General features: G+C 41.3%; 1 protein-coding gene across 3 annotated transcripts in view; it reads left to right on the top strand.

Moving 5' to 3' along the window:
- The first annotated feature begins 13,521 nt into the window (after positions 1-13,521).
- The window catches only part of etnk2 (ethanolamine kinase 2), a 29,256-nt gene continuing 14,931 nt past the window's right edge, over positions 13,522-27,846 (top strand). For 2 of the 3 annotated variants that reach the window (XR_009769354.1, XM_061688447.1), the window contains exons 1-6: positions 13,522-13,883; positions 21,240-21,377; positions 21,481-21,602; positions 22,282-22,422; positions 25,400-25,542; positions 26,583-26,666. Coding sequence is in view for 2 of the 3 variants with exons in the window: in XM_061688447.1 (XP_061544431.1) it covers positions 13,737-13,883; positions 21,240-21,377; positions 21,481-21,602; positions 22,282-22,422; positions 25,400-25,542; positions 26,583-26,666 (775 nt within the window). In the remaining variant the exon portion in view is untranslated. The remainder of the gene's footprint in view (positions 13,884-21,239; positions 21,378-21,480; positions 21,603-22,281; positions 22,423-25,399; positions 25,543-26,582; positions 26,667-27,846) is intronic. The other variant, XM_061688448.1, reaches the window with a different exon arrangement.

A 27,846-nucleotide genomic window follows, 5' to 3' on the forward strand; every position in this document is an offset into this window, starting at 1 on the left:
ACATTACCTTATTTACTTTTTAATTTTACTTCACCTCTCAATTTTTTTAATTTACTATTATTTTGTGCTTGGTGTCTGTTGTATCTTGTTTTGTGTACAGTCTGTGTACATTACATTGTACAGTCTGTTGCACTATATGTCTTTATTTGTATTTGCTTTTATTTAGCCTTGTTTTACTCTGGGCGGCGAGGTCGACGACTGGTTAGAGCGTCTGCCTCACAGTTCTGAGGTTTTATTTGAAAGGTTCTAAGGCGCATACGTTTAACGAGGAGGGAGTTAAGTAAGTTTGCGTTAGAACCAGAGTCAATTAATACAGTCAATTAATACAGGTGGCGGCACGGTCGACGACTGGTGAGAGCGTCAGCCTCACAGGTCTGAGGACCCGGGTTCAATCCCCGGCCCCGCCTGTGTGGAGTTTGCTTGTTCTCCCCGTGCCTGCGTGGGTTTTCTCCGGGCACTCCGGTTTCCTCCCACATCCCAAAACCATGCATGCTAGGTTAATTGACGACTCTAAATTGCCCATAGGTGTGAATGTGAGTGTGAATGGTTGTTTGTTTGTATGTGCCCTGCGATTGACTGGCAACCGGTTCAGGGTGTACCCCGCCTCCTGCCCGATGTTAGCTGGAATAGGCTCGAGCACGCCCGCGACCCTAGTGAGGAGAAGCGGCTCAGAAAATGGATGGATGGATGGATGGATGTTTTACTCTGCTCTTTGCAGTCAGGTCAGCATTGCCTCGATTAAAGACGGTGGGAAATAAAATAAAATAAACTGTACATGTTATTGGTGACATTAATGGTGGCAAAAGCTTTGAAATGATTTTTCTTGGTCGCATTTTCTTTATATCCCCTGACATTTGAACAGGGGTCTGTTGACTTTTGGAAGAAAAAGAAAAACTTTGCGTTATCTCACAGTAACTTCGCGTTCTGACACAAAAATATACAGTGAATATACTTCTGTTTTGAGTACTTTTTAAACCCATTGTATATCTGATATATTGTTGGCATATTTTTTGGATGAAATTAATTAAAGAATTACTTTAACAAAGTCAGCATTTTAGTTGTAGTATTTGTTTGTTTTTATTTTTATTTTTTATTTTTTTTTAGTATAATGCTTCCAAGCTCATTATGTTAAGCATCAGTCATCACACAACAAACCATTTAGTGATTTATAGACCAGTAGCAGAATTTTAAAATCTATTCTAAAGCTGACTGGAAGCCAGTGTAAATACTTTAGAATTGGAGTAATATGCTCTGACCTCTTTGTTCTGGTCAGAACCCGAGCTGCAGCATTCTGAATGAGCTGCAGCTGTTTAATGCTCTTTTTAGGGAGTCCAGTCAGAAGACCATTACAATAGTCAAAAGTCTACTTGAGAAAAAAAGCATGGATGAGCTTCTCCTGGTCTGCTTGACACATGCAAGCCTTCACTCTGGATATGTTCTTCAGATGGTAGAAGGTAGTTTTAGTAATTGATTTGATATGAGTTTTGAAAGTCAGGTCGGAATCTATCAGAACACCAAGGTTTCAGACTTGGTCTTTAGTTTTTAAAGAGAGTGACTCCAGGTATTTACTAACAGCAATCCTCTTTTATTTATTGCCAAAAACAATTATCTCAGTTTTGTTGTTTTAATTGAAGAAAATTTTGGCACATCCAGTTATTTATCTGTTTTAGACAGTGACACAACACCTCAATTGAACGACAGCCATCTCGAGACACTGCTAAATATAACTGTGTGTCATCTGCATAGCTATGATAGTCAAAATTAAAGTTCTGAAGAATTTGACCCAAGGCTAGCATATACAGGCTGAACAGGATGCTCAATGCACTTCCATTTTCCGACCTTTTTCCATCCGTTTGTGTTTAAAAACAGCCTTGTGGAAATTCCGCCGAGTCCTAAAGAGGGCATCAGTGTCAATTTCATATTCCTGTTGAGAGTGCATTTTTTTGTCAATTGTATTTCTCTGTCAACTGAAAACATTTGGGTTTGACATCAAGGGCTCTATTTTCTTGACTGGTGTAAATCCAGTGCAGCGGGTAGCATAACTTTGCATGGAGGTGGGTGAGCCCCGGTGTTGGTAATTTCGTGGACCAATGCACCCTGGTGTGTCTATGGCCTGCCGCACACTGCGCGATGCAGTCGAACTCAATTGGACCAGACCTTTGCATTAAAATAAGAGTTGCCGATGCACTCCCGCACATTGAGATATTAGATACATGGACGCCCCAAATAGCGAGCCTATATATTCATTTGATGCTATTTATACAGTAATTGTACATTATCACATTTCTGAAACCATATAAAGATAGATTCATAGTTAAGGAAAAGGCGGGTTGCTGAAGAGAGTGGACGCAGGTGAGAATAAAAGCGTGAGTGTGGCTTTTATGAAGGAATCTTACTGACTCCATTCATTTGAACGTACCCAGCGAGGTTTGTGGTGTTTGCGTACATTTTGGTCACAAACTTCACTTTTTTTTTTATCCACAAGTACATTATACATTATGAATATAGTGAAGTATTGATGTAGAACAATATTTTATATACACCAATCATATGGCTATGGGAGGCACGGTGGCCGTTAAGTAAAACTGGAAAGTGTATTTTCCGCTTGAGTGAAAGCTTGTGTCGTGGACATGCTCCCCGCAACCTGAGGTGTCACAGTGACTCCCCCACAGCTTGATAAATTGCTTTCTTCCAAGCGGCCCTGCTGTTCGAGACAACCACTAGAAGACGCCTACTAGACCCTAAATTAATTAACAGGTCCCCTTGAAATCTTGGTTTACAGTCATCAAAGAGTCCTTTTCTTCGTTTGAACTGAAGCCAAAAGGGACAGATCGACGATGGAATGCAAATACAGCAACGAACTATTTGCTTAATATTCAAACGTGCACGCCAGGCGCCACCCACTGGCGTTTGAGAGTACTGCAACCCCTAAACTTCATTTCAGTTGTGTTTAACTGAGAATAAAATGTCCGTTTTGATATTTCACAAACTCTGCAGAAATATTCCAAATGCATGCCTTGATGTCTGTGTCAGTGTGTCACTTTACCGGTGCAGCTGCAAGACTTTGAGAACTGTTTGTCCTGATTTGAAACCCCAAGCAGCATGAAATGTGATTGAATCATAAGCAGTTGATTTGCCAAGACTAAAGTTTAAACAGTCATTCTATATGCTTGACCTATGAGTAAAGAGTACAAAGTTGGGAGTATTTTGTATTAATATATGATTTGAAACCCATATTATGGGTCAAAATTGTAGACTAGATTCAAGCTGATGCGTGTGGTCTTGTTTGGACCTCGGTCCTCTTTGAACACGCCCCCTGGGCATTTAACCGGAGGCTCCCTCCTCTGTCTCTCTCTTGGGTCTTTGCGCTTGTCTTGCTTCCTGGCTCTTGTTATCAGCTCCCCAGCTACGGGGCAGCCTTCGGCCACCCCTCCCCCCTCCGCTCGGTAACCACGGGCCTTGGGGATGGATCGTCGCTGCTAAGCCTCCAGAACAGTTGCTGCTGATCTACCAGATACGCTCCCAGCCAAACGTGAGTTCTCTGAACTTGCTCACGGATCCCAGAAACAGGCGGTGAGACAGATATTATATATATATTCTCCCAACGAGGCGTGACGAACAAATGTTTTTCTTCTCCCGCCTCTTTTGTTTTTATTTTTTTGCATCTTTTTCTTCTTCAAGCAAACCTGTCTCCGTGTTTCCCGAGACCATCCCACCGACCAGCTGATCTACGTTCGTTTGTGGACGCTGCAGTTATCGTCAGGATGTACAAGATTGGTGCTTTATTAATTTTGAGGAAATTACAAGTTTCACTCAGTCTCAACTTTGCTCTCTCTCACTCTGACTCTTTAGCCCAGCAGCACACGATGTCTCATTTCCCTTTTTACACGCCTATTTTTCTCTTATTTCACCAGTATTAATGTTATTTTTCTTCCTGTAGTTAGGCTATTTGTGGTTCCCTGTAGATCCCTCGTAGATTTTATTAAATATTCTATATATTTCCACTCCTAGTTGTGTTATGTGTGCGTTTTGAGTTTAAGTAAGCCTCTGTCATCTAGAACCCGTATTTCATAAAATGTAGCAACCTTCAGCTTAAGAGACTGATAAAAGGGTTGTCATCGCTTTCTCCTAAATTTTATACATCTAAAAAGTGACGTGGTGCTCTTTACGAGACAAATTAGTTTGATTTTAACGATAAAAGCGGAGATCACAATTGATTGTTATTCACCCGGGGACACTTCTCTGGTTTTCATGTTGGTTACACCTTCAGTATAAATAATACTAGTTAAAGGTGTCTTCAGAGGCAATACCTAAATCTAAATCTGAAGTAGAGATTCAGCACGATTTATTGTTATTTAGAGGGCATATACGGGCAAAGAAAAAAACATACCTGTCAATTGCATGTTGCACTACTTCAGCTCACAAGAAAAATGGGTGTAATCAAACAAATGGTATCAGATCCAAACATAAACACCTAGAGATAAAAACTGAAATGTTGTTTTCATATTCATTATCAAAACCAAATGTTTGCAAATACTGTATAAAGGAGTTGGCTTTTCCAATACTTTTGGAGGGATATGTATACACTTTGTGATCATTTGGATAAAAAAATCGGACATTAGTTGCTCATCAAATAACACAATCAGCAGTGTCTTTGTCATGTACAAAATATTTGGACAGAAGAGTACAATAGAGAGAGAAATACAAATACCAGTAACCATAATTAAATACTCAACTCTGCATCTTTTCTTATATGAAGTCTTATATGAAAGTCACTGATAATGATTTTGAGGAGTCCATAATAATTAAGAGTAATATATAATGTTTCGTATGCTGTTAAATGCATACATTATTAATCTCAGAAGTGTTGGTGACTCCTGTGCTAAATTAATGGACTGGTGGTGACCAGTTTGGGTATGGGTACTAATTATCATTTGGTGTAGGAAATTCAAAAGCTATCACATCTCCCAACTATCATCACTATGGTAAATTTGACATCTGTTTTGGAAGATGTGTCTTCCTAAAGAATATAAAGTAAAATAATATCTGACATTAAAAGCATAAGACGGAAGACCATAAATTATACTGTTGTCAAGGAAAAGAGGCAACAGAAAGGAAAAGGGAGGGGACATTCATGATATTTGATAGAGAAAAAAAACAGCCTTAAAAAGCCAATAAACATTATTTGATTACAAATCGTAATTAATGAAGACATTTAAAAATTGACACTCATGGACAATGGTAGCAAACGACTAAACCGTAAGGAAATTAAAGCAGACAAACACTAAAGTCTTTGGTCCAGATGGTCACATTTCCTTGAATAACCTTCAATGATTTATTTATATAGTTGATCATAAACTTTGTGCATTGTTCAGGCACTCACAGGACATCTGTCTACTTGGAAACACAACAACATCCTAATAGTGTGTGTAAAATTTCACAAAGGTGTGTGTGAAAATAATCACTCTTCACGTGTTAAAGTCCCTCTTCCCAAACACTAATCGTGCAATCAGTGATGGATGAGGAGTGTGTCAACATGAGCTTTGACATGAGGAATTAGATTAGACTGGGAGTAGGCTCAGAGTTTATTCCTTTAACGGAAATGGGATTTATGGTCTTGTGTGTGGGAGGGTGGGGGGGGGGGGGGCGGGGGGGGGCGACCAGGCGCTCTTTTGTAGTAAAGACAATGTTAATTTCCTCATTCCTGAAATACAAAAGAGATAGAAGCAACACAAACTTACTTCCCCTCTTACACAATAAGTAATACTCATAGGACTCGCAATTACGTTCCTTAGAGTCAGCGAAGAGACGGGATGAAGTTTATGGAGAGCAGATGAGGCATGTGGCTACATGTAGCGCCGCAATACTGAGCTGCCACATTGACATTGAAACAACAGAGCCTGGGTGTGACTGAATATTAATACATCTCCCTATGTCCTTCCATGTTTATATGATTATACAATATTTAAATGCCCTACAATTACAGTGCTGGCATTAGTTGCAAATATAATTGTTTGGCTGTTCCAGTTTGGGTTGTCAATTTGTTATTCCTTCCACGTTTCTCTTGGCACATTGTGTTTTCCAGGTCGAGAGGCTCCACATTGTTTTATTTTTTTTCCAAAGCAAATCTGAATCAGTGCAGTACACATGATTTCATTTAATAATAATAATCGTAATCAATATAAAAACCTGGTCATTGTTTCAGATATTTCAACTATATAATCAGATAGATAAAGTTTAAGATCAACACTTAGGGCCTCTACAGATTCAGTTTTTTTGCTTTGGAACTGTCAGAGCAAAGTGACCCGGAAGTACTTGTAGGAAAGGTTGTTCGAATAGGAATAGGAATCTTCGGATTCTTTAATATCCTAACCTTTATGCCACCTTTCCTTACCCTTTGCTAGAATACGTTATGAGGTCTAGGGAACATGAAAAGGTGGCCCCTTTCAAACATAGGAAAGGTCAGCACTGTTTCAAATGAATTCGACTCCCCTTTTCCTAACGTACGTCATTTCACGACAGGGAGGCCTAGTGACGTGAAGTCGTGGACTTGCGGACTTTACCTGCAAAATATTTGATCATGTCAAATGTCTTTTATCGCAAGATGTTTATCACAATATTTGATATTTAGGCTTCATTCATGTTCACATACTGTAATTATATTATATAATATTTGTGTAAATGTATGATATACAGGTGGCACGGTGGCCGACTAGTTAGAGCGTCTGCCTCACAGTTCTGAGGACCGGGGTTCAATCCCCGGCCCAGCCTGTGTGGAGTTTGCATGTTCTCCTCGTGCCTGCGTGGGTTTTCTCCGGGCACTCCGGTTTCCTCACACATCCCAAAGATATGCAGGGTAGGTTGATTGGCGACTCTAAATTGCCCATAGGTGTGAATGTGTGTGCGAATGGTTGTTTGTTTGTATGTGCCCTGCGATCGGCTGGTGACCAGTTCAGGGTGTACCGCACCTCTCGCCCGAAGATTGCTGGGATAGGCTGCAGCACGCCCGCGACCCGTGTGAGGATAAAGGGATATGGAAGATGCATGAATGAATGAATGTGTTTACAGTTCTTTTGTCTTCATGGATAGTAATGTTAGTCTTACATTTCACACAGAGTGACAGCTCAGATTTGTATGTTTACATTGCCATTGCAGTGCAATGCAGCGCAATGGGGGCACAAGCCAGTGCAAACTGTAGGCCAGTCCCAAGCCCAGATAAATGCAGGGGGTTGCATCAGAGAGGGCATCTGGCTTAAAACTTTGCCAACCAAATATGAGCGTTCATCCAAAGAATTCCATACTGGATCGGTCGTGGTCTGGGTGAACAACGCTGCCACTGGCACCGTTAACCTACAGGGCACCGGTGGAAATTCAGTTACTGTGGGTCGAAGACAAAGGAGAGATGGGAAGAAATGAAATAGCCATGAACTTATTGTGGGGACTTTGAACGTTGGGACTATGACATGAAAAGCTTGGGAGTTGGTTGACATGATGATTAGCAGACAGGTTGATATATCGTGTGTCCAGGAGAGCAGGTGGAAAGGCAGTACGGGTCGAGGTTTAGGGGCACGGTTAAAATGATCTTACTATGGTGCAGATGGGAAGCAAAATGGAGTAGGGATTATTTTAAAGGAAGAGTGAGCTAAGAATGTCTTGGAAGTGAAAAGAGTGTCAGATCGAGTGATGAGGCTGAAACTTGAAATTGTGGGTGTTATGTGTAATGTGATTAGTGGCTATGTCCCACAGGTAGGATGTGACCTCGAGGTGAAAGAAAAATTCTGGAAGGAGCTAGACGAAGTAGTTGAGAGCATCCCAGACTGAGAGAGAGTCGTGATTGGTGCAGATTGTAATGGACATGTTGGTGAAGGAAACAAGGGTGATGAAGAAGTGATGGCCAAATTCAGGATCCAGGAAAGGAACTTGGAGGGAGACATGGTGGAAGACTTTGCAAAAAGAATGGAAATGGATGTAGTGAACACTTTCTTCCTGATGAAGCAGGAACATAGGGTGACCTACAAGAGCAGAGGTATGTAATCTGAAGGAGGTTACTGACTGTAAGGTGGTGTAGCTAGACAGCAGAGGTTGGTTGTGTGTAAAGTGATTCCGGTGGTGGGGAGAGAGATTAAGAAGACTGACAGTCCACAGAACCATGTGGTGGAAGCTGAGAAAGAAGAAGTGTTGTGCTTCTTTTCGAGAAGAGTGTGGTGGACTAGCAGGTAGCAGTGTGTCAGGGCTGCTACCTCGACACCCTGAACTACGCCTTGTGTTTGGTGTGTGTCTGTGCAGGTGGGAGGAGACGAGTTGGACCAGCTGCGCCGCATCATCTTCAGCAGTGTACTTAAGCCAGTTCCGAACTCCACCTTGTTGCCAGATCGACTTTAGCAGTCACGCTGTCAGTCGCTTCTCGCTCGGATCACTACTACTGTATGCAGTATCCTAATCAGTCTTTTGTTTCCTGTCCGGAACCTTCGTTGCCTGAACTCCTGTCCAGAATCTCCATGAATGTACTCCTGTCCGGAATCTCCACGACTGCTTCTTTGCCTGCACTCCTGACCCAGAGCTCGCACCGCAAGACATTGCCCCCTGCCAGAGTCCCAGTCTCCTAACCCTCCAACCACTCAATGAACTAAATAAACTGTCTGAATTCTGACCTGCCATTCCGTATCTGCTCTTGGGTCCTCTCCTGCACCGCAAACCGTAAGACAGTGATTAGTAAGGGGGAAGTTACAAAGGCTTTAAAGAGGATGAAAAATGGAAAGGCAGTTGGTCCTGATGGCATTCCTGTGGACGTACGGTTCGATAGAATTCTAGCGTGTGAGAAGATGCCTGAGGAATGGAGGAAAAGTGTGATCTGCAGTGAAAGCAGGGAGCAGGTGGAAGATCATTTAAAAAGGTGGAGGCATGCACTAGAAAGGAGAGGAATGAAGATCAACCAAAGTAAGACAGAACATACAGTATGTGCATGAATGAGAGGGATGAGTGTGAAGAGTGAGGCGAGAGGAATAAGAGATAGCGAGGTTGGAGGACTTTATATACTTGGGGTCAACAGTCCAGAGCAATGGTAAGTGTGGTCAGGAAATGAAGAAACGGGTCCAAGCAGGTTGGAACGGGTGGAGGAAGGTGTCAGGTGTGTTTTGTGACAGAAGAGTCTCTGCTAGGATGAAGGGCAAAGTTTATAAAACAGTGGTGGCCAGCCATGATGTACGGATTAGAGACAGTGGCACTGAAGAGACAACAAGAAGCAGAGCTGGAGGAGGCGGAAATGAAGATGTTGAGGTTCGCTCTCGGAGTGACCAGGTTGGATAAAATTAGAAATGAGCTCATCAGAGGGACAGCCAAGGTTCGATGTTTTGGAGAAAAAAGTTAGAGAGAGCAGACTTCGATGGTTGGATACATTCAGAGGAGAGAGATTGTATTGGTAGAAGGTTCATTTTGAAGGTGTCCTTTTAATGTGTGGCTAATTCAATGTTTTTTTGTTGTTGTTGTTTTTTTTAAATATCTTTGTAATCAACACATTCCACTATTCGCTTTCTTTAATTGTGCTATTTTATCAAGAATATTTGATGGTTGAGGGTTGATGATTAATTTGTCTATTTCAATGTACAGTTAACCTGACATTGTGATTACGACCTAAGCTAAAGTTCATAACCTACAGTGACCCCTGGACTGGAATAAGGTTATCTGAAGGTCAGATTACACCAAGACTCCTTAGAGATGTCTCAATAACTGAAGTTGTAAATTGATATTAACAGGCATTTGTTGAATTTTTCTAATTAATTAAATATGTTAAAATCTGTGTGTGGGGGGGGGGGTGATATTGTCCTGTTTAGCAACCAGTTAGAAGGAATACAATGGTTTTATAAAATAAAACCTCTAACAAATAAAAACATAATATGCATGTTAAATATAAATATTATTAAGTACAGTGAATACATTTTGTGTAAACATGTTGATCCTTATTCTAGACTGAGTTTGACTGCTTGGACAAAGCAGCACCTGGCACCCTACTTGCATAAATAAAGCTGTGCAAACCAGTGAAAACAGGAATATGGGGGGCACTGGGCCCCCAAAAGCTTCAGCTGACTCCTTGACAACCTGCTGAGTAACATGAGTTACAATGTGTCTTTCTTCACACACAATCACAAAATCAACAACTCCAGCACAAAGACTTGAGCCCCGAGCTATCACATACAGGAGAGGAGGCCCATTGAAACTGAAATACTGCAGTACTACCATAAATGCTCACTGTGACTGCAATGACGCAGAAAGTTACAACACGGCTATTGTTGCACTCAATTGTGAATTGATAGTTTTCATACAAATCCTCACTTTCAATTTGTTTTTGAAATGATAATGATTGGTCATGATTTTATTACTGTATAACCAATAAACATTTGAGTTCATGGTCTCTGTGTGTGTCAGCACTAAAAGTCTTATTGGCAATATTCTAGGAATTTTACTTCTTACAGTATGTAGTAGCACTAAAGCATCCGCTTCTTTTAAGTCAATACCAATATGAGTGTGCATAACAAAACAATGCAAATATCCATTTCACAGTCAGCCAATTACTAACTCTAATTAGTTTAACTATTTTTGAATTTTTTATTCTGTTACCAGTAATTTGGGGGAATCACAGGAATGAATTTTGGCCTGAAAGTAATAAAACACTTATGATATTACTTTACTGCCATCATCTGGTTGACAGTTGGAGGTACAATGTGGGAGCCCATGTCACTTCCCTCCCTTGATCCCCACCCGCCCCCGCAGTTGTATCCGGTGCAAACTGACCAGCAACTTAACCTTTTCGGATGAGTTTCAGAGAGGAGAAATTAAGCCAGCCAAACAACCAATCACTCTCGCATTCAAATCTAAGGACAATTTAGAGTCTTCAGTGAACCGAATGTGCATGTTTTTGGAACGTTGGAAGAAAAAGAAGTAGGTAGAGAAAACTCACACAAGCACAGGGAGAACATGCAAACTCCACACAGGAAGGCCAGAGCCCGATTCGAACCCCAAACCTCAGAAACATGAGGTGAATGTGCTAACCAATCGTCAACTGCAGTTGTCGACTTAGCACTTTGGGGTGAGGAGTCATGACAATTTTTTGTTAGTGTAGCAATTGTGATATGATTATTAACATTGAAAAAAAAACAACACAGTAATTATCGGTCTTACACGTCAGCAACAAATTATTTTTGATAATGCATTCAATTACTCAACATCATTTGCTTTTTAAAAATGTGACATTTTATTCCAGTTCAGACAAAATAGCATTAGCAGTTCATATATGCGCTCTCCTATGAAGCTGTTTGAGCATTTATTTGACATCCTTGATACGCAACTTAAAGTCCACGAACTAGTGTATGTAATGGATGACAGCTCGCTTAGCAATGCAAAGTAAAACTACCTCGATGCCTTAAGAGTTTTGCGCTGGTCAGTGGGTTTTACCCTACTGGGCTAGTGTGGTGCATGAGGTGGACACCTGTCTTTGAGCATTTTTCATTTTGGGCGGCAGCGTCTCTGCGCATCCCCCCAAAAAAAGAGATGGCAGTGGAGTGAATTCAGAGTGACAAAAGAGCAGATCCATCCATTTTCTTCCGCTTATCCGAGGTCGGGTCGCGGAGGCAGTAGCTTTAAGCAGGGAAGCCCAGACTTCCCTCTCACCAACCACTTCATTCAGCTCTTCCGGGGGGATCATGAGGCGTTCCCAGGCCAGCCGAAAGACGTAGTCTCTCCAGCGTGTCCTGGGTCGTCACCGGGGTCTCCTCCCAGTGGGACAACTCACCAGGAAGGCGTCCGGGAGGTATCCTAATCAGATGCCCTAGCCACCTCATCTGGCTCCTCTCAATGTGGAGATCCTCCCTTTTCCAACTGAGGACCATGGCCTCGGATTTGGAGGTGCTGATTTTCATCCTAGCCGTTTCACACTCGGCAGGGAACCGCTCCAGTGAGAATTCAAGATCTCAGCTTGATGGAGCACATCATCTGCAAAGCAGGGACGCAATACTGAGGTCACTAATACGGACCCACTCAATGCCTTGGCTGCACCGAGAAATTCTGTCCATAAAGGTAATGAACAGAATCGATAACAAAGGGCAGCCTTAGTGGAGTCCACCCCTCACTGGAAACAAATCCTAATTTACTGCAGACAGCGTCCACTCTGACACAATCTCCCCCGCCTCCCCGGGGATGTGCTCAAAGTTCTGCTGGAGGTGGGAGTTGAAGCTCCTTCTGACAAGGGACTTTGCCAGACGTTCCCAGTAGACCCTCACAGTATCTTTGGGTCTGCCAGGTCGAACCTGCATCTTCCCCCAACATCGGAGCAAACACACCACCAGGTGGTGATCTGTTGACCACTTCCCCCCCCCCCCCCCCCCCTCTTCACCTGAGTGTCCAAGACATGGAGCCGCAAGATGGATGACATAACCAAAAAGTCGATCAAAGCATGTCCTGGTGCCAAGTGCATGTATGACAAACCACAAATTTAAACACAAAATTATATTTGTATTTTTTTTTTTAGAAGAATTTTGAATTTACAGGGGGATAAAATCAGATGCCTTTTGTTAAACCTGAAAATACTAATGCTAATGTCTGAGAAGTGTTGTAAAACTCTTGCCTATTTCTTTGTTCTGCAGACGCAAGCCATGCGGCAAATCGTCATCTCTATTGAAAGTCGGAATGTTTATTTAAGACAATAACGACGACACTTGCATAACATTGACAACTTCGGCATACTAGGAGGACAACTTCCTGTTAAAATTCACAAGTGAGGTAAAAGTAGGCTGCTAGTGGGCACTTTGGTGCTACTATAGTTGGGTTCAGGAGGCTACTATAGGTCGTGCATGACACATATTTAGATTAGATTATCCATCCATCCATTTTCAACACCGCTTATCGTGGTTAGGGTCGCGGGACGCTGGAGCCTATCCCAGCTGACTTCGGGCGAAAGGCAGACTACACCCTGAACTGGTCGCCAGTCAGTCGCAGGGCACATACAGACACAGACAACCATTCGCACTCACATTCACACCGTCACTGAGTGGGAACTGAACCCACGCTGCCTGCACCAAAGTCAGGCGAGTGTACCACTACACCATCAGTGACATTAGAGCTGGGATAGGCTCCAGCACACCCGCGACCCTAGTGAGGAGAAGCGGCTCAGAAAATGGATGGATGGATGGATGGATGGATATTGAGATATATCTCAATAGTCGGAATCAAAACAAGAGCAATCTGTGGTAAAATGACAATCTTTCAATCAGTGTTTACTTTAGGATCACAATTAATCCATGACGGTGATTTGTGTTGAGACCTTGATACAAAGCGGAAAAGTGGAGGACAACACGGTAGCTTTGAAAATGAAATGAAACCAATTCGCCAGACGTCGGGCCCCTTCGTCCAAACTCGGAAATCATGGGCGTGCTCGGCTGCGTGGTCTCAAATGGTGGCACAATCGGATGATCCCGGATGGGCGGAGCCAAGTCGGAGGAAGCGGTAACAGTTGGCTCGCCGGCAGCCTGTAGGAAGTGCGACCTGCCGGCGGCGAGTATCTTTCCTGGCATTGCAGACACTTCAGTTCCGCGTCCATTACACGTTGTTTCTGAGCCACCGCCACATTCTGAAAAGATATCTTGAAACGAGTTTCCTTGCTATCGAGCCGACTCTTGTATGCTACACAGTTACTACAAATATCGTAGAAGAGCCACGGATATTAACGGGTAAAAGACGGTGGGATCATGGAAACGCAGATCCATGTGCCTGTCGGCTCGCCGCTCATACGAAAGATTGCCATTTTTGTAGACGAGCACAACGTGACGGAAGGAGCAATGAAGATCATGAAAGAGCTGAGACCGGAGTGGGACGTGAACTATCTCAAGACGAAGGTATGTCAGCTGCGAAGCTAGCTGTATGCTAGGCTAAACGAACATTGGGAGTCCTGTGTAATGCGATGCAGCATCACAAGGCAAGACCAGACAGTCAGCAGGAGGGAGGTCCAGGAAACCAGCAAATTCATCTTTTTAACTACACCATCAATACTTTTCCTTGTCTTATACCATTCCCATTCAAAGTTGGGACGTTGTGTTAAACATAAATCAAAACAGAATACAATGATTTGCAAATCATGTTCAACCTATATTTAATTGAATACACTACAAAGACAAGATATTTAATGTTCAAACTGATAAACTTTATTTTTTTTAGAAAATAATCATGAATTTAGAATTTTATGGCTGCAAAACGTTCCAAAAAAGCTGGGACAGGGTCATGTTTATCACTGTGTTGCATCACATTTTCTTTTAACAACATTCAATAAACGTTTGGGAACTGAGGACAGAATTCTTTCCCGTTCATGCTTGATATATATGCATGACTTGTGCGGAGCCGATCACTGACATCATCGATCGGATCGGCAAATCATGACATGAAAGCTGATCAGCATAAAATGTTAATTATTGGCCGATACCGATCAGATCTGCGTAAAGTCTAGTCTCACCGTGCCATGCTGGGAGAGGGTCAACTTGAAAATAAAAGCCATCCATCCATGAGAAAAGTTCTGTCGGAGGTGGGAGTTGAAACTCCTTCTGACAGGGGATTCTGTCAGACGTTCCCAGCAGAACCTCACAATACGTTTGTGCCTGCCAGGTCGGACCGGCATCTTCCCCCACCATCGGAGCCAACTCACCACCAGGTAGTGATCGGTTGACAGCTCCGCCCCTCTCCCTACCTGAGTGTCCAAGACATGCGGCCAGAAGTCCGACGACACGACCACAAAGTAGATCATAGAGCTGCGGCCTGGGGTGTCCCGGTGCCAAGTACACATATGGACACCCTTCTGAGTTATGGACAAACCGTGGCGAGCACAGAAGTCCAATAACAGAACACAGCTCGGGTTCTTACCCGGCGGGTCCATTTCTCCCAATCACGCCCTTCCATGTCTCACTGTCATTGCCCACGTGAGCATTGAAGTCGCCCAGCAGAACGATGGACTCCCCAGCGGGAGCGCTCTCCAGCACCCCCTCCAAGGACTCCAAAAAGGGTGCGTACTCTGAACTGCTGTTTGGTGCATAGGCACAAACAACAGTCAGGACCCGTCCCCCCACCCGAAGGCGGAGGGAGGCTACCCTTTCGTCCACCGGGGTGAACCACTATGTACAGGCGCCAAGCCGGGGGGCAATAAGTATACCCACAACTGCTCTGTGCCTCCCACCGTTGGCAACTCTAGAGTGGAAGAGAGTCCAAGCCCTCTCAAGAGGACTGGTACCAGAGCCCAAGCCATGTGTGGAGGCGAGCCCGACTATATCCAGTTGGAATATCACACTCCTTCGCTGCCAGAGAGGTGACATTCCACGTCCCTAGAGCCAGTTTCTGTACCCGGGGATCGGATTGCCAAGGATTATTTTGCGTGGATGTTTTTTGGAAAAAAGAAAATGTTCCCATTCATACTTATTATTTCTAAAAGTCCCCCATTTTAACATCCCATGGAAATTTAAAACTCCAATTCCAATGAAGTTGGGACGTTGTGTTAAACATAAATAAAAAATAAATAAAAACAGAATACAATGATAACCACTGTGTTACATCACCTTTTCTTTTAACAACATTCAGTAAACGTTTGGGAACTCGGGACACTAATTGTTGAAGCTTTGTAGGTGGAATTCTTTCCCATTCTTGCACGATGTACAGCTTCAGCTGTTCAACAGTCCGGGGTCACCGTTGTCGTATTTTACGCTTCATAATGCGCCGCACATTTTCAATGGGAGACTGGTCTGGACTGCAAGCAGGCCAGTCCAGTGCCTGCACTCTTTTACTACGAAGCCACGCTGTTGTAACGTGCAGAATGTGGTTTGGCATTGTCTTGCTGAAATAAGCAGTTGCTTGGATGGCAGCATATGTTTCTCCAAAACCTGTATGTACCCTTCAGCTTTAATGGTGTCTTCACAGATGTGTAAGTTACCCATGCCATTGGCACTAACACAGCCTCATACCATCACAGATGCTGGCTTTTGAAATTTGCGTCCATAACAGTCCGGATGGTTCTTTTCCTCTTTGGCCCGGAGGACACGACGTCCACAATTTCCAAAAACAATTTGAAATGTGGACCGGTGGGACCACAGAACACTTTTCCACTTTGCATCAGTCTATCTTCGATGAGTTCGGGCCCAGAGAAGCCGGCGGCGTTTCTGGGTGTTGTTGATAAATGGCTTTTGCTTTGCATAGTAGAGTTTCAAGTTGCACTTACGGATGTAGCGCCAAACTATTCTTACTGACATTGGTTTTCTGAAGTGTTCCTGAGCCCATGTGGTGATATCCTTTACACATTGATGTCGGTTTTTGATGCAGTGCCGCCTTAGAGATCGAAGGTCACAGGCATTCAATGTTGGTTTTGGGCCTTGCCGCTTACATGCAATGATTTCTCCAGATTCTCTGAACCGTTTGATGATGATATGGACCGTAGATGATGAAATCCCTACATTCCTTGCAATTGTACGTTGAGGAACATTGTCCTTATACTATTCGACTATTTTCTCACGCAGTTGCTCACAAAGAGGTGAATCTCGCCCAATCTTTGCTTGTGAATGACTGAGCAATTCAGGGAAGCTCCTTTTATACCCAACCATGGCACCCACCTGTTCCCAATTAGCCTGTTCACCTGTGGGATGTTCCAAACAGGTGTTTGATGAGAATTCCTCAACTTTCTCAGTCTTTTTTGCCACCTGTCCCAGGTTTTTTGTGTTGCAGCCATAAAATTCTAAGTTAATTATTATTTGCTAAAAACAATAAAGTTGATCAGTTTTAACATTAAATATCTTGTCTTTGTAGTGTATTGAATTTAATATAGGTTGAACATGATTTGCAATGCATTGTATTCTGTTTAAATATATGTTTAACACAACGTCCCAACTTCATTGGAATTGGGGTAGTACATGGAGCTTTCTGGAAATTTAGCTGAAATCCTCCGCATCTTTGCAACCCCATTTTAAAAACACTTCACCGCTGATGGAGCTCAGGGAGGTAATTCCAATGCAATCCAATTCATTTATAAAGCAAATTTAAAAACAGAGTTTACCAAAGTGCTGTACAGTATATCAGTAGATAGGTCAACTATCGAACAAATAACATAAAACAAATGCAGGATATAAAAATACTTTATTTGAAAGGCAAAATAATCAATAAAATAAAACCACAAACTGCCAACTACTGAGTGAATGAGACACACTGGACTTTAAAAAATTAATGGTTACCAAAGTTCTTGGATCCTGTGGGCAGACGGCAATCTGCAACCTGTGTGAGGGCAAAGAATACGACTATTTTTCAATCGCCAAGTCAGTGACGTGATCTTGATCTCAACCCAATAGAGCACGGTTTTCACTGAAGAACGTGAAGGCAGCAAAACCTGCAAACAGGCAGCAATAGAATTTGTCTGTATTGAAGCCCTAACAAAGTATGTCCAGGGGAAACTCAGAATATGGTGCTGCGCATTAAGTGTTAAAAGTTATGGTAATAGTTTGAACTGAGTGCATTAAGGGGGCTGTCATTTCTAAATGTTAAATGCCATGCTTTTGTAAACCGTAATTTAAGGCTTGACGTCTACAGTTTAATCACATCTTGACTGTTTAAATCTGTTGCTGTGGAGTATGAAACCAAAAAAAAAAAAAACTCAATCAAATAAAAACAAGCCAAAAGTGCACACTGCAGTGTGTTAGTCCACACACCCTGGTCACCCAACTAACACAAGGATAGTGAGTTTTGGTGAGTAAAACCTAGTTTCTGATAAAATATTAAAAATATCTCCGGTTAAAAGGTCTTCTGACATCTAGAACAGTTTTATATAAACCTTTATTATTAGACTACACCGATCTGATCTGCATCGGCTGATCATTAGCATTTTATGCTGATCAGCTTTAATGTCAAAATTTGCCTGATCGGCTCCGCAAAAGACATTTACTCCACGTCGCCATTGTGTACAGTATATTTTAATCCCAAAGCTAGTTTATTTTTAGCCTTGTCGTGTGTCTTTTGACATTGTACTGTAAATATCTGACCACCGATAAAGTTATTTATAAAAAAAAAAAAAAGATAACATGTCGGCGGTGTGGGACAGACAACACGTAATGCCCGGATCAGACCACAAGACAAATTTGGTGTTTCACGATTGCACTATGTCAGACTTTTCTGCACCGATTCATCCTCACAAGAGTCGCGGGCGTGCTGGAGCCTACCCCAGCTATCTTCGGGCGAGAGGCGGGTTACACCCCGAAGTGGCGCCAGCCAATTGCAGGGCACATATAAACAAACAACCATTCGCGCACACATTCACACCTAAGGGACATTTTTAGTCTTCAATCAACCTACCATGCATGTTTTTGGGATGTGTGAGGAAACCAGAGTCCCCGGAGAAAAACTATGCAGACACGGGAGAGCATGCAAACTCCACACAGGCGGGGCCGGGATTTGAACCCCGGTCCTCAGAACTGTGAGGCAGATGTGCCAACCACTCCTTCACCATGCCCGTCCTATGTCAGACTACTGCAATAAAATCTTGTATTCCGATACCTCCGCATCCCGTTTTTTACGATCATTGGGCTTTATCTTGTCAACTCAAACGCGACCGGACACCCTTGTTACCATGGTGACGACAACAATAATGGACCACGCCATGTGTTTATTAGACCAAAATGGGGAAAAACGTGTTGGTGGTCACCCGCGCTCGGGAGAGGACTTTTATTCAAGGATTACTTGAGGTATGTTCTCGTGCTTTTAATACGATATGGCTTGCAAGCAGGTAACAAAATGTTATGTCGCCTAGCAAGCTAGTGCTAGCACTAACTGTTATAATCGAACATTCAGGCGTTCTGTCGAATCATGCTCTAAAGGTTTGGTGTGTGTAATTTAATTACAGTAAGTTGGCACCCATTATTTCTGTCATGCTGTGCTGTTGGTTTGACCTGATTGATTAGAATAGACGATCTGACTGGCGCAGTGATTTCTAACCTTTATGGAGCAAAAGAACATATTTTACAATTGAAACACCTCACAGCACACCAACAAACATAAATGTCACAAAAAGTGGATACATTAATTACTGTATATACTTCCTGCTATCTAAAAGAAGACAATTCCTTTGTTCTGTCTGTCACTATGCCTCACTGGCATAAATAGATGAACAAAGATACATTTATTGTAAATATAACTTTTTGAGCAATTTAGGACACAAGCATATACAGTAAATGAACAAGTCATTTAAATAGACTCGTTGCTCCATCTTGTGATCGGTTATCGTTTTGTTTTTTTCCCAACTCACTGATCGGTGATCGGCCCAAAAAAATCCTGATCGTGTAAAGCCTATTTATTATTGTGTGACAGTTACAGCAGCTGCTGTTTCTGCTCCAGTATATAAACTCACAGCTCTTTTGGTTGTCGTCGTACACTACACTTTGTCTTAGTTACTTCAAGACGTGATTATTCAACAGTCACTTCCATACAACCAAGCTGAATCTTTAAACGATTTATCAATTCCAAAACCATCCCTAACTTTTGTCAGGTCAGACATGCGGAGCTGTCCTGAATGGCCACCACCCAGACAAGGTTTTTGTCCACTGGAGGCCTTTGTCTGGCAGAGCTTGTTGTAGTTGCTTTGCTTGATGACTGGCAATGTGTTTCTTAGTCAGGTCACAGCAGATACTCGAGCTCGGCCAAAGTTGGACTTTATTTTTGCAAAAATATGGAAACACTGAATGGACTTGGTTAGGGATGTGCATAATTTCTTATTTGCTGTCCTGGTAAATTCAATTTCATTTGTTTGTGACCTGAAAAAGAATAACCATAATCTTGTCACATGTGATCAAAAGGTAGAATGTTTTTTTATTTTTTTAACATACCTGAAATTGACTGGTCTAGGATGTACCACATCTCGCCCCATAATGTATTTATTTATTTTTTAACAGTTTCATAATGGTGACAGTTTTGACTCTGGAACAATAATTACAAATACAGGGGGGGACATGCTTGGTCTACGATGGAGTTCTGTTTCTTCATCAGTCGTCACTGACAAAACCCGATTTTGTAAGCACGTCGGAACACACCGTAGTCCCTATTAACCTGTGCTAATGCAGTACTTAAGTCATAATCACCATATTAATATGAACAACACTTCTAGGCCATGAATGGAAAATCATTTCATGAAAAAACTCCTGTAGTTGGCTTGCAATTGGTAAGGGACAAAGGTAGTTCATAACACACCATTTGTAGCCATGAAATATTGTAGTTGGAGACTATCATAAACTCAGGTCCCCCTGTTTAATTATTCTCGAACTGAAATTTTGTTTTAAAAGTTTGCTAATCGGATTGTGTTCTACTTTAAAAGTTTCAATGTTGATGTATTTAAGGATCCTCAAATTCCAGGAAATTGAACTCTAATGAAATGCATTTCCCTCCAGGTCAGTTTTTTTTAAATGATTTAATAAACAGATAAATGCGCATGTTTAGCAACCCCTAGATACATGATGTTACTGCAATCAGGAGAGCTCAAACACCCTCCTCACCCCGACATGAACCTTGGCTGAATGTTTACGTCTGTCTGGGTCCAAAGTTGCTGTCTATTGATGTATTGGTCGCCGGTTTTAGCAGTGTATTGTGTGGCAGGTGGAGGGGATCAGTCATGATGTAGACAACGGTGTTTTTGCCAGTGTGTTGATAGTCATAACAAGGATGGCTACACGCCCACCTTTGTGGTTGGCCATGCGTGGAATGCCAGAAACTGTATGTGTGAGTGAGCGCCTGAGATGGCATGTACAGGACATGTCATTGTTGTTGTGTTGACTTCAGTTGGAGTTACTTGCCCACGGGTTCCCACTTGTTTAATTTTTTTAGAGCACTTCAATTTTGATTGTGTGATGACCTCCAAAAAGAATATTAAATAGTCATTGAAACTGTCCACTAGTCTTCTTGAAACTTTTGTACCAGTGTTTTAATAGGGCTTGAGCATTGATATGCTAAAAACCTATTAACTTTACAAATTCTGCATGTTCTAGATGCAGAATAATGCAATTTTAGATACAAAATAACAATTTTGTTCTTGGAATTGTTCAACAGAAATTATTTCAAATCTTCCAGCGTTGTTTTAAGTTTTTTGAATTTTGCATGCCTGTCATTTGCCACTTGGCCTTTCAAAACCTTCTTGTCTGTTGCTCAAGTTTCAATCTACAAAAAGATTGTATTTTCTTTCGTTCTTCCTTCAGTTCTTCACCGATGGGACAACCAACAAACTGGTGGGTTGTTATGTGGAGGATAGTCCAGAAGATGTGGTCTTGGTACGGGTTTATGGGAACAAGACGGAGCTAATTGTGGATAGAGACAATGAGCTTAAAAGCTTTCAGGTACATTAAATGTTTAATGCTATAAAGGTGTCAAACTGGTAAGCTGTTTCCGTCAGTATTGTTCCACTTACTGAAGTAAATACTATTTATTTTTCTCTTCCAGGTGCTGCATGCCAATGGTTGTGCTCCTCGTCTTTACTGCACTTTTCAAAATGGCATCTGTTACGAATACATGCAAGGGGATGCTCTTGGGACACAAGACGTCAGGGATCCTTCTTTACTCAGGTTGGGAACTGCAAACACCACCTAGAAAACCTACAATATTTACAGTCTCTGACAACTCACAGGCAAGATTTACTTCTGAGAAATCCAATGAAAACACATATGTAAAACAAAGACAGTTGCACCGAATGCTGAACAAGCCAGGAATATAAGTGATTCTCAACTGAGGCGTCAGGAGTGGGGCCTGTTAAGTCAAAGTTAATTAGAAAAAGAATGCGTCGATAGTTTGTGTTGATGTTAGAAGGCAAGATGCTGTAAATATGACCATTGGTATTTAAAATGTGGATTTTTCAGACGCGCACGGATAGATCAATATTTGTGATATGTCGCTTGTGGTTTAAAAAGATGACTTTTGGTTTGAAGACTTTTTGAAAAATACATTTGGGCCACGACAATGGTGAAATATGGGTCCCACAGTAAGACAATTTTGAGTAATTACATTACAATAAAGAGCAATATATAAAATGTAAGATGGGTATGGTTTTGACAGAATATGGTGTAGAACTGCTGTACTGTGCATAACTTTGAGACCGCTGCAAGATATTAAAGGAGTTTAATATTTTTTTCACAAAAATGTAAATAGTTAATCAGTGACTTTCTTAGGGGAAAATACACAAAGGATAAAGAATGACCTCACGCTTAATAGAAATACTGATATTTGCGTGTGCGTGTGTTCCCACAGACTGATAGCCGGAGAGATGGCTCGTATCCATGCCATCCACGCGCATAACGGATGCATCCCGAAACCCAACCTCTGGATTAAGATGCAAAAATACTTCTCCCTTGTGGCCACAGAGTTCACAGAACAAGCTTCCAACATCAGGTGAGATGTTGTTTCTCAACTGCTGTTCTGGGATTCATCAAGGTTTTTGCTTGAAGATTGTTTCACAATCTTCACCACTACACTCCAATTTAATTCAGTCAATTTGTTTAATGGTCCAGAGTCAGTGGTGGATGTTGAAATGTCGTAATCTTTACTGCTGTGACTGCAGGTCTGATGTCTTTATTGTCATGTTAATGGGCCTTACATTATATCCAGCATGATGCTTATGTAACTAACAATCAAACGCGACTGCATAGGACAGAAGTGCAGTTGTTTGCTTAGCTCGGTGTTCAAGTCAACTTTATTGTTTTCCGTAGTAACGAGGCACAGCTTGTTTCCCGGATAGATGCACACAGTGCAGATGAAAAGGAAAATATAGCCCTTACAGGCATACCTTGTGCTTACTAATCAAGGCATATGTTAAACACTTGAGTGTTCAGTCCCTCTTGGAGCTCACCACAGATGAGAAGAAACAACGTGCATGGCAGGAAGCGCCAAGGCTGACTGTATGATTACTTCCCATAATCCCATTACATTTATCCCTTTACAAGTCTCTCCTCAACACACAAATTTCTTGGGCTGAATTTCTAAACCCTTTGCACACTAGCCACTAGTCCTCCCTTTGCAATGTTCCCAAGTCCCAACATACGTTGTTCTGGGTAGCAAATGATGCCAGGGTTCCTACGAAAGTATGGAAAAATATGGAGTTTGATTTAATAAATTTGTAGGTCTGGAAAAGTATGGAAAATGAAAACCATTGTATGGAAAACTATTCATGTTTCCAAGACTGTTACAACAGCTCTTTTTGGTAGAACAAAACATTAGGAATATAAAAAAAAAAAATATATATATATATATATATATATATATATATATATATATATATATATATATATATATATATATATATATAGATATATATATATATATATAGATAGAGAGAGAGAGATTTATCTGTGTTTTTTATATTTATTTTATTAAACAGCTATGTTTGTGTGAGAGCAAACCTTATTATACGATGGACTTGGAGACAACTTGATTCTGATTGGCTCAGAAAATTCCATTCCACTGGGAAACAATTTGGGAAAAAATTCCGTTAGTTTTTAAAAAAAAATTTATGCTAACTAAAATTGGCATGCTGATTCCAAAATTGAAGTCATATTTTTTTCTCCACAGCTTACCCTCTAGATAAGCAAAATTCCTCTGATTAGCTGTAGTATGACTTGGTAGCTGATAAAGATTGGACTCATCTACAGCTACGTGGCAACTTCTTTGTGCAGTCACAATTGAGAAAAAAAAACAGCATAAAATTTTGTTTTATGCTGATTTTTAAGTTTTCAAAGCTTGTAACTATTCCGTCTTAGTGTTTTATTTATATAAGTAGATATTTCCTTTGTTCCACTTTGTTCAAAAATTGACGTGATAGAGAAAAACTGAGATCAGTTTTGGATTCCGCACCCAAAAACGAGTTAAAAACAGTTGTCAGACCTAACTCAACAAAAAAATTGTTCCTCAGTGTTACAGTATCAGCTGAAAATGTACACCCTTCGAGCATCTCAAGTAATTCCTGTCGAAAAAAATCATTACATTGTTCCAAATTAAAGCGCAGCCCCCTTAGCCGTTAGATTATACGAGCAAACACAGCAACTTGACGTGAAGTACTCTTTGGACAAATATTAGCAAATTTTAAACAATGAGTGATTTAATCATTTCCTTTTTTTGATGGTTAAACCCCTTTGATGACTGGGATGCTGCTGAGGAATTGAGGAAAAAATGAAGCGATAGAAGAGGCATAAATCTCCGTAAGATTTAAATTAACTCGCCAACGACTGTAACCCTAACCCTAAATCAACGTGAAATGGCAGGGCACATATAAACAACCATTCCCACTCACATTCACACCTAAGGCTAATATAGAGTCTTCAATTAATGTACCACACATGCTTTTTAGGATGTGGGAGGAAACTGTAGTACCCGGAGAAAACCCACGCAGGCACGGGGAGAACATGCAAACTCCACACTAGCAAGGCCGGATTTGAACCCGGGTCCTCAGAACTGTGAGCCAGATGTGCTAACCAGTTGCTCAAAGTGCCGCTCAGTCTGAAATTTTTAAACAAAAATTATTTCAACATTAATATGAATCAGTAAGTGTGCACAATTCGGTTATGCATCCTTTGTAAATCTGTATTCCTCCAGATTTAAGTTGTGGCAGCGCATGGTATTTATTTTCACAGAATTGTAATGTGAACATTCCACACCATTTTATATTCGTGTGCTCCTGAAACTTGGCATTGTTTGGCCTTCATGAGTGCATCAAAGTCATTTAAGTGTTGTCAGTGCACCCCCCAGTGGACAAAATTAGCAACAAAAGTTACTTTTATTGAAAAATGGCAGGGAATGTGTTCTCCATCCCCGGACGGGCCGGTTCTGACCCACGGGCCGTATGTTTGACACCACTGCACTAGTGGTTTGAGAGATGAAGACGGTACAGTACTTAAACTATTCATGTGCAACTTGAAATGAATGTGTAGGAACCTTGTCATGCGCAATGAACTCGCTTGCACAGCGACATAATACTGTATGTTGTCACACTGCACAAAAAGCTGTACTCAATTACTGCCACACTTACTGTTTTTCATTTGGTTGTTATGGCCTACAAAAGTGTTTGTCATACAAATGTTTACTGTTATGACTTTACTACAGAGTTAGCATAGCGTAGGGATAGACTATGGCACAATACCATTTACATACAGGTTTAGGTTATGTCGTCATAGAAACACCACTCCGGTGTAAACTGAGGACCCCCTCTACTCTTAAAGTGAATCTGTTAATTTGTCTTTGGTAGTTTGCTGTGATGACAGATACTGTATACAGTACACCTGATAATATTTGCCACACGATTTGAATAGTAGCTCAACATAAAAAACTGACCGACTCCAACTCGTTCTTCACATTTTGCTCCTTGTCTTCAATTTAGAATCCAGAAGGAAGTGCCGAGCAAGGAGGTGCTGGAGCAGGAGATGGTATGGATGAAGGAGCATCTTTCCACGCTGGGTTCGCCTGTGGTTCTCTGCCATAATGACCTGCTCTGCAAGAACATAATACACAACAACAAAGAGGGTATATACGTTTCATTACTGTGTATATGTGTTTTTTGACAACTACTACTTAAACATTTCTGGGATATTCAAGATTTGCATAATATATTACAGCGGGTCAAGTCACTCTATTAAATCTCCCTTGAAGGACAATTTGATTTGCAGCAGACACATTTGGACAACTTAAGACACACATGATAAAACATACAAGATGTGGGCAGCAAAAGTACAGCAATAAAGTGCATAATTAGTGACAATAAATAGTTCCAAGTGCAAAGTAAGACATAAAATTGATATGCAACCTAAAATAATGGTAAAAGCTAATAGTTCAAATGCAAATACAACCCCAATTCCAATGAAGTTGGGACATTGTATTAAACATAAAAACAGAATACAATTATTTGCAAATCATGTTCAAGCTATATTTAATTGAATACACCACAAAGACAATATATTTAATGTTCAAACTCTGATAAAGACACAAGAAGGAAGCAATTTGTATTCCGGATTGAGAGGATGAGAAGTAGCCATAAAGATAGACTTTGCTCTTTTAAGCACCTGGATGTTGAAAATCTCATCCAGAGACCTGAATTACACCCCAGTTACTTAGACGCCACTCGCACAATACTTTCTAAGGAGTTCTTGTTCTGGTTGGCAAGGTTTAGGTCGAGAGGTTTTGGCTAGATATTTGGGCTTGCCTCAACACACAGCTTGGGCTTTGGAACCAATCCTCTAGAGAGGGCTCTTCCTCTCTGGAGTTGCCCTCTGTGAAAAGGCTCAGTTTTCCTTCTGCTCTGTCTATTTGCACCATACTGAATCCATTGTTCTTAATGTTTTGTAAAAGGATAGTGTATTAAATATAAAGGTTTTCCTTATACTGTATTGCTTTGCATTAAAGCAAAGGGAAAAACAAACCAACATGTTATTTGCTGTACATTAATGATGCCATGAATACTGGTCTGAACCCCCTTGACATCACATTAGGCTGTTATGCCCCTGAACTCCAATGAGTTTGCAGGTACAATCAAAATGCACTGACCGCCTCCTTGTGTTGTCTTTCAGCTCATGTTCGCTTCATAGACTATGAATACTCCAGTTACAACTACCAGGCTTTCGACATTGGCAACCACTTCAACGAATTTGCAGGTTTGTGACAATTTCTATCCAGATTCAATGGACAGACCTTATCTGACATCTGTCTATTTTAATCGTGATCGCGATTTTGATCGCAATTAAATGAGCCTGATCATTTATTTTTTTATTCTTATTTTTTCCCCTGGGCATTTTTATAATACAGTGCCTGCAACCAAGCCAGCCAGCCACCAGGGGGCGAACGTATGCTCAAGGCTTCATTAAGGGCTGGCACCACACTCTGGGGCCAACCTCAAATAAAAGACTAAAATGACATTGATGTCCAATTTATTAATCTTTAAAGGTGATTTTTTTTTTTAATTTGCCTTGACTTCAACTTTTAGGCTTGCCTAATCGCAATTAAAAAAAACACCGGGAGTAAATAGAGAGGGAAATCACAACTGTCGAGTTCTTGGCAGTTTGTGTCCGTGCACGACTGACCAATGGTCAAGCAGAACAACTGAGACGTACCCGTCATTGACAATTCACTATAGTGACGGGGATTTTCAAATGAAAAGTTGGTGCTTACAGCCTAATGTTATTGCGTTTTATGCATTAACTGTTTTTGCTTCCATGAAGTTGCAATTTATGATTGCACTTTGTGATAGCATATTTATTCACCAGAGTCCCACGTTAAGCCTTTTTGAGTGGTGGCCCGTGAGCCAAGTTGTGGTGGCCCTGTCAGAACTTGTACTGGCCCTGTATATTAACAATATAATGTGTTAAATGTGAGTGATTATTTCATGGATTTATTTATACTGTATTATTGCAGCCACTTTAAGAAATTATTAGTTCAATTGCATTCATGGCATTGACTCTGTACTGACCTTACTAAAATCAAGGCATTGCAATTGCACAAATTAATAATAATGCTTAAAAGAATAAATAATCAATATAAAAATTATTAAAATATTTTCTTGGCACTGACATTCCAACAATGCTTTGTCTTGATGTTGTGCACACTATGTATATTTACCGGTGCTCCGATCAGTGTTTTATACTGCCGATTCAAATCAGTGCGTGAGATCGCCCATCACTGCCGATACCGATCATATGGATTAGCTGTAAATTTTAAAATGTATTTATGGTGACGACTATTGTCTATGTGATCTGACATGTTTGTTTGGGTTTGCTTCGTAGTTATTGCGCACCTGCGCAGTATGAAGGGGACGCTACACTAGGGCTGTGTGAATTT

The sequence above is a fragment of the Phycodurus eques genome, chromosome 10, assembly GCF_024500275.1.
Source record: "Phycodurus eques isolate BA_2022a chromosome 10, UOR_Pequ_1.1, whole genome shotgun sequence".
In the NCBI taxonomy this organism is placed as follows: Eukaryota; Metazoa; Chordata; class Actinopteri; order Syngnathiformes; family Syngnathidae; genus Phycodurus; species Phycodurus eques.